This window comes from Mangifera indica, unplaced genomic scaffold (genome assembly GCF_011075055.1).
Source record: "Mangifera indica cultivar Alphonso unplaced genomic scaffold, CATAS_Mindica_2.1 Un_0191, whole genome shotgun sequence".
Lineage (NCBI taxonomy): Eukaryota > Viridiplantae > Streptophyta > Magnoliopsida > Sapindales > Anacardiaceae > Mangifera > Mangifera indica.
The window spans coordinates 894-14,000 of NW_025401283.1; the positions used below are offsets into that span (position 1 = coordinate 894).

At 32.2% G+C, this 13,107-nt stretch overlaps 1 protein-coding gene across 2 annotated transcripts; it reads left to right on the plus strand.

Annotated features, from left to right (window-relative positions):
• Positions 1–252: 252 nt before the first annotated feature.
• Positions 253–1,322, plus strand: LOC123208256 (protein PHLOEM PROTEIN 2-LIKE A1-like). Of its 2 annotated transcripts, none has more exons than XM_044625629.1 (3): positions 253–440; positions 530–651; positions 739–1,322. In XM_044625629.1, the coding sequence occupies exons 1-3, from the start codon at positions 306–308 to the stop codon at positions 1,133–1,135; spliced, it is 654 nt and encodes a 217-aa protein (XP_044481564.1). In that variant the 5' UTR covers positions 253–305; the 3' UTR covers positions 1,136–1,322. The 2 variants fall into 2 exon arrangements, with proteins under 2 accessions (XP_044481564.1, XP_044481565.1); XM_044625630.1 differs by having other exon boundaries at positions 742–1,322.
• Positions 1,323–13,107: the final 11,785 nt, after the last annotated feature.

Consider the following 13,107-nt stretch of genomic DNA (forward strand, 5'->3'; position numbering starts at 1 on the left):
ATACATATAAAGAATTTGGGTCAGTGACATATTGTCATAATACTTTCTTTTCTTCTCTAAGAATTTTCATACAGGTGTACAGAGGCAATATTGGACGGTGCATAGGTAATGTTATCTGGAAGTAGGAGATAAGAGAATCTCAATTATCGTTTTGAAAAGTAAAGCGAACAGGTTCTCATGAAAAAACAAAAATGGAAAAATGTAATTAATTTGATCATCTCAGCCTATAAATTCTAGGTCTGCATGGCAAACGAGCATCATCAGCAAGATTTACTTGGAATTTTGAAGAGAAAAGTGATCAGGAGATGGCTTCAGCTCAAGTTCAGCTCCCACACAACCTCCATGCCATTCTGAAAGAAGGAGACTCCCAGATTGACGCCTCCTGCAACAATCTGATCGAAAACCTCCAGGCTGGAATCTTCTTGAACCAAAACAAACTGGCAAGTAGCATCTTCAATATCATTTTTATATATATTTGTACCAATTAATTTCAATACTAATAATCAATTAATTGATGTTTTTACTGCAGAAGTTTGGGGTTGACAGGCTTTTGTGGGCTAACGCCTTCGACATTCATGCAAGGGGTCTCGCAATCACTTGGGGAGAAGATACACGCTACTGGAGTTGGACTTATAAGCAAGACACACAAGGGTATTTATATATCTTATATATAAGTGTTGGTTATCTACTTTATTTTAGTTCAAGGAAGATTAACTAATGAAATAAATTTTACTTTAGCAGTTGTAATTGTGTTCAAGTTGAGGTGGCTGAATTATTGAAGGTCTGTTGGTTAGACGTAATAGGGAAATTCCCTGCCAAAAACCTCACTCCAGGGATGGTTTACCAAGTTTCGTTTGTGTTGATGATGAAGGACGGAGAATATGGATTTGCAAATCATCCAGTGAACTTTAAACTCGCCATTCCCAGTTACCATGAGACTATTGAACGCAAAGAGGATCTGAGTACGTTGCCTAAAAACAAATGGACAAAGGTCCGAGTTGGCGAGTTCATTACATCTTGCAATATGACTGGGAATTTGGAAATCTCAATGTTTGAACACAATTCCCAGTGGAAGAGTGGGATGATTGTCAATAAGATCGAAATCCGCCCAGTGCGTAGGCAGTGCCAGAACTGAGAAGGGGGATAATCAACGATAAGACACTTGCGGGACTAAAAGTTACTAGATATTAAATAATTTAGTTGGACTGTGTCTCATCGTGAACTTTCTCTTTATGACTTATATTGTAATAAATAAAACTACAAGACTTCACGTTTCCGATAATAATAAATAAAAGCAATAGTATCAGATTGCTTCATAAAAATGTCAGCATTCTTTTTCTCCAGTCAACTTTGAAATTTGATTTAAGTTAACTTAAAAATTCGTTAATTTAAAGGTGAAGTCAATCCAAATTAAACCTGAAGTTAGTTTGAGTTTGAACTGAAACTATAATACTCACTTCGAACTCAAGTTTGAGTTCATTCGAGTTACTATATGATATCACCATAAGGCGGCCGACAAAGAAAACAATATCATCGGTAAAATTGTTTAAAATTATCTAACAATTGAATTGATTTTTAAATCAAAAAATGAAACCGAAAAATAAGTTGTTTAAAAAATTAATTCAGATACTAGTTAAAAAATATAGAAAAAACTGATTTTTTTGTTAGGTTACTGATTTGTTTATTTTTTGAATTCATTTTGTTAAAATATCCTTGTTTGTGGTGTGGATTAATTGTTGAACCCAACATGCATATATATATATATATATATGAGAAGAAAGTGGAAGAGAGCCAAGTGTGAAAATATCATTCATTAAGAGGAGAAAGAGGCCCTTGCGCAAAAGCAAAAGGAATGTTGGAAACCGAAAACCGGAAATCAATATTTCAGCTTATTAAAATCAAAATTTTGGCTTATGCTTCCTAAGTTTAGAAAAATTCCCTCTTTTTTCATCATCCACGATTAGGAAGATGCATTATCTTGATTTTATTAAACTTGCAATCGTGTAGACATTTATTCTTAATACATTTATTCTTATCGTTTGTAATCGTGTAGACTTTGAATTATGCGTATTCTCAATTTTCTTATCGCTTGTAATGCTCTCTCTCTCAATTTTTTTTTTTTTTTTAAATTTGAACTAAGTATAAAATCAGTAGAGGAAGTAGCATGCTTCTTCGTTTATTTGAAATTTCATTGGGAGACTTCAGATGGATTTCCGTCAGTACTCTACATCACAAATTCTACTCATAATTTCTTGAAGGCTCTATTACTCTTTCATACATTTTAAAGTCATTACAGAATTGAGTGAATAACCTCACTATACTAATCAAATGTATGTTAATATCTTCTTTATCATCCAAATGAGCAACAATTCATGTATGCTTTAACTAAAAAGATAATTATTATTGCAGTTATATAAGAAAAGGAAAGAGATAATCTTGAGGATGATACTATGAAAATAAAAAAAAAAGTTTTGTGTCAAGGAGCTCTAAACATGCTTGAAAAGCTAGAAATATTTAGTTTTAATAAAGTGTACAAGTTGGCCAGTTATTTCATATCTGCAAAGTCAAAAATGTAGTAACAATTCCAAAGAATAAATCATTATGTCAAACAACTTTAGATTTATCTTAAACCTTTAATGTAACGTAAAATTATAAGTAACACATTCTTATTTATAACTAGTCCAAGTTATAATTAGAGTTTTTTTATGACTACATAAAGGTTATTCCTATATGGAGCATAACTATATATAGAGTGTAACTATAAAGAGGTTAACTATATATTTGATTTTTATACTATGGAGTGATTTGTACTTCAATAAAAATATATAATTATATGAAAATTCTCAAATCTTGACACTCAAAAATTCTTTATCTGTGTATTAAAAAACAATAACCAGTTGCTCATTTAATTTAAATTATACAAAATAAATGCTTAATCATGTTTGTATTATGGAATGAATATATAATTAAAATTAATATATGAAAAAGAGTAGAATAGAATGGCATCAAAGTTAGGTGGTGAAGGTTAGGGAATGGAACCTAAGCAAAATAAACAGTCCAAAGCACATTAAAAAGAAGAAAGTGGATTACAGGGACCAACTTCATCCTCATTGTTGAGCATCTTAAATTAATAAACAATATTACACAAATTAATTATTCATAAAGTGAGATTAAAATAATATTATTTTATCATTTATTTGCATATTGAGAGCATCAGGCTAGTGCCTATGTTTCCCATTAATGTAGTGCTTATATTTTTATTAATGACAATGTCTCTTGTCTTTTCTTTCATAATTTTATGCATATATGATTAACAATGCATGGTCCATCCTTTCTACACTAGAAGACATGTGCATTCTATTTTAAATTAAACTTATAGCAATAAATATTGATTTTTTACTACATGACACTTTAGTGAGGGCTAAATTCGAGCTCGTTCAAACTCGAATCTAAGATAATGCATCTAATGACTAACTTTAATGTCTTTTTATTCTTAAATGGTAAGATCAATGTTGTTCCATATAATGACTAACTTTAACGTCCTTTTATCATAAAGGATGAATTAGATTCTTAACAGACTAAATTAAATTCTCGACTATGCATAAACCAGGTTGTCTTATAGAATAATCATTCACAAAATTTTCTTCAATAATATGCATTACACAAAAAGAAAATTTAAAGAATTAGAGGTTAGCAAAACTGGTAGAGTATTAGAATTTTTAAGAAAAATATCTGAATTGGAGTCTTTGCTACACTTGTGAAATTAAAATTAAAGTGATAGCAAAAACAGAATATATATTATTTTCTCTGGTTTTCAATCTACCATACTTGTACCTTTTCTGGTAGGATCCAAATTCTCTCATCTGGAAAACTCATGTTAAAATATTTTTTATGATTGTTTCTTCTTTTTTTTTTTCCAATTCCCGTACTAGATATCAATTCATATATTTGAGATAGATGTTTTTTGTCCCCTCAAGAATATTAATTATTCTTTCTTGATATGTAAATATTTTATATTACATATATGATAATGATGGTCTGCAATATTATTATATATAAAAATTATTCATATTGTAAAGAAATAAAAATGAATGCACTCCTGTGAACTAATATATGGAATAACCAAGAATTTCTCTTTATAAAATCTTAGCTTGTCAAAACTCCAGTCCGTAAATTTGTTCTTGCATCTAAGCTAATATATATCATCCCATCAAGTGGGGGTAGATTTCATATACGCTGACTTAGTTCGAATTTTTTTATCCTATAATATTGTTTATTTTGCCGATCATACTATTTTTACTCATCTAACATTAATGTTCACATTGTACATTAATTTGAACAAACATAAGTTGAATGTTATAGATTCAATTTGAGCTCAAATTGGTCCAGACTCTATTTGGATCCACCCCCATCAAGCAATTTATCCAAAGTGATATGATATTTCATGTGTAATTTGACAAATGTGTAACAATACACACTCTAAACCCAATAGAATGGAAATTACATATAGAGTTTAATCTTACTTCACCATCATATTATCGTATCGATTTTAAGTTGAAATGTGAGGTGCTTGAGCTCAGTTAATTCAATCAAACAGTGTCCAAGCCTAAACCTAGCTGAGATCATGCCCACCCAAAAGCTTATCCAACTATTACTATCAAAGCGATATGATATTTCACGTGGTTCGACAAATGAGTAACAATACACGCTCTAAGCCTATTAAGAGTGATAATTACATGGGTTTAACCTAACTTCACCATCATATCAAGGTATCGATTTTAATCTGAAATGTGAGGTGCTCAAGCTCAACCAGTTTAATCAAACAACCATCCAAGTTTGAACCAGCTCAAATCACACCCACCCAAGTTCTTAAAATTAGAAAGAATATCACAAATTTATATTGTTCAAGGGTTAACATTAATCCTCAACAACCCATAAAATTAAATGTAACAAAAGGATTAACATAAACAATGCAGAAAAATGCAACAAAACTATTTGGAAGCCACTCTGTTAGAGCTAGGTTTCGACCGTGGCTCCTGGGCCCACCACGCTTCCGCTGCGACACTCTAATGTTTGCTCTTTGATTTATAAAGTTAATCCATGCAGTAATCCTAAACTATTATTAAATTGTTTAATATTGTGATTCTACAAAGTATTAGTATGCGCGCATAAGGTATTTTCATGCTTGAAGTTTCTCTTTTTTCTTTTGGTAAAAGGAAAAAATAGGACATCAATGCTCACTCCAATGAATTTTCGCCGCCCTCAAATGGCTTTTTACCGCATCTCGATCATCATAAAAAAGAAGAAATGTGCTTTCGGATGGGAAGTTTCCGGCAAACCTGCAACTCCTCAGGCTACCCCAAAGCTAGAAAGCAAAGCAAAAAAATGTTTGGCAAAACTGAAACTAGAGATTGGTGTGAAGATGCCAGTCATTGCAGCGTCCACACAGAATTCTCTATGTATGATTACAGTCCCCATTTGAAGGCCGGACTTGTCATCCTAGGAGACTCATTAAACCAGCTTTGAAGGTTGCAGGTGAAGGAATAATTTAGTTCACATGGCGCCATCTCAAAGAGGTTTGTAGTGCATTCTGAAAATACCAGATATGGATGAAATATGTCTATAGATTTTATATCACTCAACTTCTCCAAGAACATTTGTTAAATCAATGGCGGAGTTTACTGGATAGTAATTTATCTTCTGACTGTAAGTTGTTACACAGTGATGTTTTTATGGATGTGGCTGAACTTTTAAATTTAAGATGGCTAGAGATAAATGTGAAATTCCACAGGACGAAGCTCACTCCAAGGACTTTGTTCGAAGTTGTGTTTCTCATAATGTCAAAGGAAGAAGGTCATGATGAACGAAGTAAAAAATGTTTAAAATCAACAAAACAAACAATCATGTTGATCAATAAACTCATTTACATGTTTAATATAGTTGTCTGATAACTTAATCTCTAGCTTCCCAGTTCTGCTTTAAAAAAAAAAAAAATGTAAAATTAAAACCCAAGCTTGTTTCCTAAGTATAATCAAATCTGAATTCTTCACAACTTTATGAGCATTTGTGGTTAAAAGTCATTTCTTGTTAATTTCTTTATAAACCACCAATCACAATATTGTATTTGTCCACGTAAAGTTCGGATCATAGCTTGTGTGAGTGTGAGTGTGAGTGTGTGAGAGGACCAGATAGAAGTGATCTTTATCTATAGAAGTAACTTCTCGGTTAACATCATAGAATGATGATCAAATTCACAGTTCAAGAAATCCAACCTACATTTCACTCATATAGGCCTAAACAAGACCAGCAAATTATTTATTCGTAATTTGGAATGTACAAATGTCCAGCCTGCTTGGTAATTTCTTGGCAACTATCAGCAACATTTATTTAAGAATTTATAATTAAAAAGAAAAAAGAAAGATAAATAATATGATTCTAAGAGCCTTCTAATCAAGCTGGCAGAAGAAAAAAGAAATCTTGTGCCTTTCAAATGTCTGTATGGTAATTATCAGGCTTATACCAGAGTGGGAAATCAATTCCTTTAGTCCTCAATTTCTCTGTTGCAGGTGTAATCCTTTCCACAAGCTGCATATTCATAGTGAGTGAGATGTTTCAGATAACCTCGGCATACTTAACGAGATCGTATCCAACCTCAGTTGGAAATATATGTTTTATAACATCGCAGAATCTGTTTACTAATTGTCAAACATTTGACAATTGGTTTTATAGCATCTATAATGTACTGCGAAATCTCTTTCCATTGGAAAAGAAATTCACGAAAATAATGCAGTATGGGATGGGATCTCAGACTCTGTTTATTTTATTTTAGTTTTGTAATAGTATTAATTATAACAATAAAATTATGTGTAAACATAATTTTATACATATTTGATATATATTATCAAATAACTGGATTATTTTAAATTAAGAATAAAGTAACATTTAATTATATAATGATATACTCAAAATTGATACCTATAATATTGATTAAATTATAAATCCTCATCTTTTGAAAAAGAAATGCAAAAATGTTGTTTTCCTTAATATATAACATATTCATTAGTACGTATAGAGATGTGCAGGGACATCGTCCACATATGGAGATCTTCATTCAACGTGTATTAAACTCAAAGCCAATAAAGCTTTGTGAATCCACAAGAATTCTCCCATGATTTCTTGTGGCAATTTATGTAGTGGGAAAATTAACTTCTACCAAACTTATAGTTATACGTTTCTTCTTACTTAACTGCATTGCATTATGTATAATGTACTAGGAAAAAAAGAAAAGCAAGTACAACACTCAGTTTTAGCTTTTTGTTTCGACTATAGTATTTTAAAGCAATGACATTTTAAATTACGTCACTATTGTATAGACTATAAAACATAAATCATAGTATTTCAACTTAAGCACCGAGAGCTGTTATGATATGAGCCACATCAAAACTAGGGAGGAAAAAGAAAATAAATTAATATGATTCTAAGAGGAACTTATGCAAATCAACCCAAACACTCTATTGTGAACAATATTGGCAATAAGAGGTGTCTAATCTTCCCAAAATCATAGCTTCCTGATATCTTAATTTATAATAGTAATAATTTTTATTATTATTATTATTCCTAACAAATTCATTTTCAGAAAAAAGAATGACAACCAAATCAATCCTTAACATGTAATACACCATCGGATACCAAAACAAATTTGTCAAACACACAAAACTTTGACCTCTCTTCTCCGTCGACAAAGATTTCTCATGGTGGAACGGTTTGTCAATTCAAGTATAGTCACGTGCCAATAGAAGATTTTGGTGTTGGAACAGAAAACTTGTGTCTTTTATTTGTCCAGTGAGCGGGAATTCGATGGCAAGAAGTTTTGCGACGATGACAATGACAATGACACAAGAACATTTTAGGTTTGTGTTTTCCATTTTTTTACTTTGAATTTGTTAATTTTTGGCTTAGATTTATTGAACCCTAACCTTAGAATTAGGGTTTCTGAATTGGGGGTTTTATCATACTTGCTTTTTTGTGTTGTTGTCTTACTATTATGGATTTCATTTTATGTCTTTGCATTTTAAAATTGGTTTGTTTCAATTTTTTTTGTTGGAGATGTGCTTAGTCTTTCCAGTTATTAGATTTGTTTTATCTTGTGTTTTCCCTATGCAGAGCCATTGCATAAAGTAAGAAGTTATTTATTACGGTTGACTAAGATAGAGTTGAGGCCATGAAAGTATACATCCAAAGGTGTACTTGATACTTCGTAATATAAAGTTTCAAAAGTTACAAAATGAATGTTGTATAAATAATACTAGTGTGTTGGATAAAAAATGTTTTTTATGTCCAAATAGTTTAAGTAGTAAAAGAAGAAAATCTTTAAGTGTGAAAGTATAAATTCAAAACTCATTGATAAAATATTAAGATCAAATTTTTAACTTATATGTTGTTGTAAGATGATAAATTAAAAGAGATTCATTTACTTAGTTTATTGGTTCAAATAAAGTTGTTTTGGTTAAAAAAGAAAACTATTTTATTTATTAAAATAATTAAGGAGAATAGTGTTATGATTATTTGAATTTTTATCGAAATGGTAAAATTTTGGTACTTTGTATGATATGGGAAATGGAATCTCAATGACTAAGAAGCAACACTACAAACAATAATGTAGGTGAGGTTATAGGGTATTTTATTCAATCATTCAAATTTTATATCATGTAAAAAAACCCAAAAATATATATATATAAACCACATTGGAAATCGAATAGAGATCCTAATACCAACCTACCAATAAGGATTGAAAACACAGAGATTCTTCAACCATGTAGCAATGGGTAGCAATTTTACCCCTTTCATGCTATGTTACCGAACAACTAAGGTAATTTCATTTTAAAATGTTCATAGCTTTTAAGGAAAATATCATCAATCTCTTTACATATTATTATATGATTAGGTTTGTTGGTTGAAATGCAAACACAAATTGCAACACTAATGCCTCCTTGTGGCAATACCTTTGAATCGAATAAAGATAACAATTAGAAGGAAAAATAAACAAGAGTAATGCAACACTACCATTTTTCATATCAAGTTTTTATAAGAATTCTAGTAAAGCTCATTTAACTATCCAAGCTATGCTTTTAGTATTTATCCTTAATTATTGTAATTTCTATATTCTATATATATTTTATTTATTTTAATTACATTTACAGCTAACCATCTAATATTGACTGTAATGTAGGATATGACATCAAGAAGAGTAGAACCATCCAGAGCAAGTCGAGTTTCATTGCAAGCATCTACAATTAGCACAATGACTTCTTCTGCACGTACATCTATTAAGAGAAAATCAGTGCAAATTAAAGCACCTATACCTATTGAAACGGTTAGAATTGATGACGTGGATATTGATTTGGCTACAATAAAAGAGTTTGATGTCTCATCTTCAATTGAAGAAGATGAAACAATTGAACGTACTAAGAGATAAACAGAAACACCACCTTCTGTTATTCCATCTAATAAGAAGAGGAAAACATTAGCTGTTTGGGAGAGTTTTCCAACATATATGTTTGTTACTATTGGAGATGCTATATATGCGGTATGCAAGCATTGCAAGAAAAAGTTGAAATTGCAAAAGACCAAGGCTACTTGCCATTTGACATGACATATGGGTCAATGTGTTGCTAGGAAGAAAACAATAAGGAAGGATTTTGTCGTAGGGAGACAAACTATCTTAGGTTATGAGCGTTCAACCTTAGGGTTATCTACAATATTGTCTCCAAAAGATACAGAATTTTAAATCCCATAACTGAAAATGAAAATGGTGCCTGAAATTGGGAGGAAATGATTGTAGAGTCTTCAAATCAAAACAACAATGCTAAAAGTGCACCTCAACTTCACGATGAAACTTTTGAAGAAGAAGATTCTAATTATGAGCATTATGCTGTGAGAGGCACCAAAACTTTGTAAGATGTCTACAGTAGAAACGATGTTGCCATATTTGAACCTGCCACAGTTGATCAAGCTTTGCAGTCTCCAAAATGGAAAGCAGCCATGGAGGAATAATTTAATATGATAGTAAAAAATGATACTTGGTTACTTGTTGACAAGCCAAAAGATCAACAAGTAATTGGTACAAAGTGGGTATTTAGAGTAAAGATGAATGTTGATAGCTCAACCAGCAAATATAAGGCTAGATTAGTAGTGAAAGGCTACTCTCAATAGCAAGGTATTGACTTCACTGAAACTTTTGCTCTTATAGTTAAATTTGATACAATTAGATTGTTGTTTGCTCTAGCTGCTTACAATTACTGGAAAGTCTATCAACTTGATGTTAAATCAGCATTCCTCAGTGGTATTCTTAAGGAGAAAATTTACATTGAGTAGTTTGAGGGTTTGGCTATTAAAAGTGTCGGTGATAAAGTTTATTTGTTGAAAAATGCACTATATGGTTTAAAACAGGCCCCTAGAGCCTGGTATGCAAAAATTGATGGCTACTTGCTTGACTTGGGATTTGAAAGGTGCATTAATGAAGCAACACTATATGTGAAGCAAATGTGTGCTGAAATTCTAATTGTTTCAGTCTATGTTGATGATATTCTTGTCATTGGAAGCAATCCAAGTTTTTTGAAAGAATTTAGAAGGCAAATGGAGGACATGTTCGAGATGAATGATTTCGGGGAAGTTTCAACAAGGATTTTCATTTCTCAAAAGAAATATGTAACAGAATTGTTAAAGAAGTTTTCTCTAACTAGTTGCAAGGCTATTAGTACTCCAATAGTCCAAGGATTAAAGTTACAAGCAAATGATAGCTCAACATCTATTGATCCTTCAATTTTTAGGAGTCTGATTGGTTTCTTACTGTATTTATCGGTCATAATGCCAGACATAATGTATGAAACCAACATTCTATCAAGATACATGCACATGCCAGCTGAAAATCATCTCAAAGCCGCCAAAAGGGTCTTAAGGTATATTCAGGGTACAATTTCATACGGTGCACTATTTAGGAGGAGTTCAACCCTAAAACTACTTGGATTCACTGATAGTGATTGGGTTGGATCACTTGAAGACTCAAAAAGCACCTTAGGCTATTGTTTTACCCTTAGATCAGGTGTTATATGTTGTAGTTCAAAGAAGCAAGGTTCTGTTGCTCAGTCAACTATTGAGGTAAAATATATGGTTGTATCTACTGTTGTTAATGAAGCCTTATGGCTGAGAAAAGTTATGAATGACTTGAAGTTTAAGCAAGAAGCTGCTATAGAGATTTTGTGTGATAAGAAGTCTACTGTTGCTGCTATTAGAGAAGCAGAGAAGGAAGGTGAAGTTGTGTTGTTGCATTGTTTAGCAGAGGACCAAGTTGTTGATATTTTTACCAAAGGACTGCAGAAGAAAACATTTGAAAAACTTAGAGACAAGCTTGGTGTTGCGCATAGCTCTTGCATCAAAGAAGAGTGATGAAGATTGTTGTTCATGATTAAACAATTCAGATACAAAGCAATGCACCAGATTAAAACCAAATATCACCAGCTTTTTGTTTTTGTCTCTTTTGTAATATTTTTGTGTAATGATTTAACAAGAATTTAATGAATGTACCTATTGTGAATGAATTGCGGTAGAACTTAATTTTAGTTGTAAAGAAGGGAACAAATTTCCTTAAATCCTGGAAATTTGCTATTGACTCATACTTTTTGTATTACTATAAAAATGTTTTTACGGTGATAAAGAAGTAGTTCCCTTTTACAATTTCTTTCTTCTTTCTAAATACATATATACAAAAAACTTCCTATAGTTTCTATCAAATAATCAAGGTTTCTTTTTATCATATTTTAGTTTTTGTTTTCTTTTTTTGGGTGGCTTGATTCATTTTTTGGGGTGTTGGAGCAGAGCGGTAATTGGGTGGGGGGAGGAGGGGAGGGGGTGTGGTTGAGGCGATAGGACGACTCATACGTCTTCATTAGCAATATGAAAAAAGGAGTTGATGTAATTTCTGTAGCTAAAAGACTTCACAGAGCCCACATATGAGTGCAATTCCTTGCAGATTTCATGCACACCCTTATGAAGTTGGGATGCTGGCAGGAGCAACAGGTGGAGGCCATTTATATGTGTGGACATCAAGCCAGGAATCTGCAGAAGAGTAATTTTGATTGTCTCTAAATAACATACAACTATTTTTGCCAAGCCATTATACTTTCAATTTTGAAACTGCACTTTTGAATGGAATGTAATCTGTAAATTTGGGACTTGATATATTGCAATGGAAATCAAAGAAAATGAAGTGCTTCATTTCATGATTTCCTGTGAGTGTGTTTTGAATTTTTATGATTTATCTAGGATGCTAATGTTGGAGCTATCAAATATAGGAAAATGAAGAAAAACATCGTGATGAAGCTTTTGAAATTTTCAACTCACTGAAGGTTGCATTTTTTATTTTCTTTTTGCTTTTGACAATCTTCAACAACACTCAATCAAGAAGAAATATTAAAGGATACGGCTTGGTAATAGTAGGCACAATGAGCATTATTCGTGAATGAGAAACCTGGTACAAAAATGAATGAGAAAGCAATAAATTTGGAGCCGAGCTCGTGAATAGCTCCTAGGCTTGACTCGTTAAGCATATTTGAGCCTAACTCTTGAACAGCTCACGAGCTAAAGAGCTCGAGTACGAGCTGTCATTCCGCTGGGCTCGGTGAGCTCAAGCCGTGGCAAGAACAGTCACCAAACTGAAGTGCGGCTCGGTTCGAATCCACCACTGGTTCCTACAAATCAAGCAATAATAGCATCTGTCTAGGGAGGAGAAGAAAGCACACAAACACTCGATACCCGACAGACATCTGTAAATTTCTTGAACAATTCTATATCAGTTGCCGTTGCATCATCGTGTTCATTTCCAAAGCCAGTCACTGGAAGAGATCGCTCCACCTAGAGACAAGGAAAAGATAAGCTGTTGAAATTCAAAAAGGGTCAACTTCTGAAAATCATAAAGCATAAATCAGCATACTTTTGTCAATTTCTGTAACAATTTGGTAAAACATTTACGCATGGATAGAAAATCTGTATCCAGTTTTCACAACTTGTGCCTCGGAACATGCCTGTAGATGATGTAGTAAGGCACAAGCT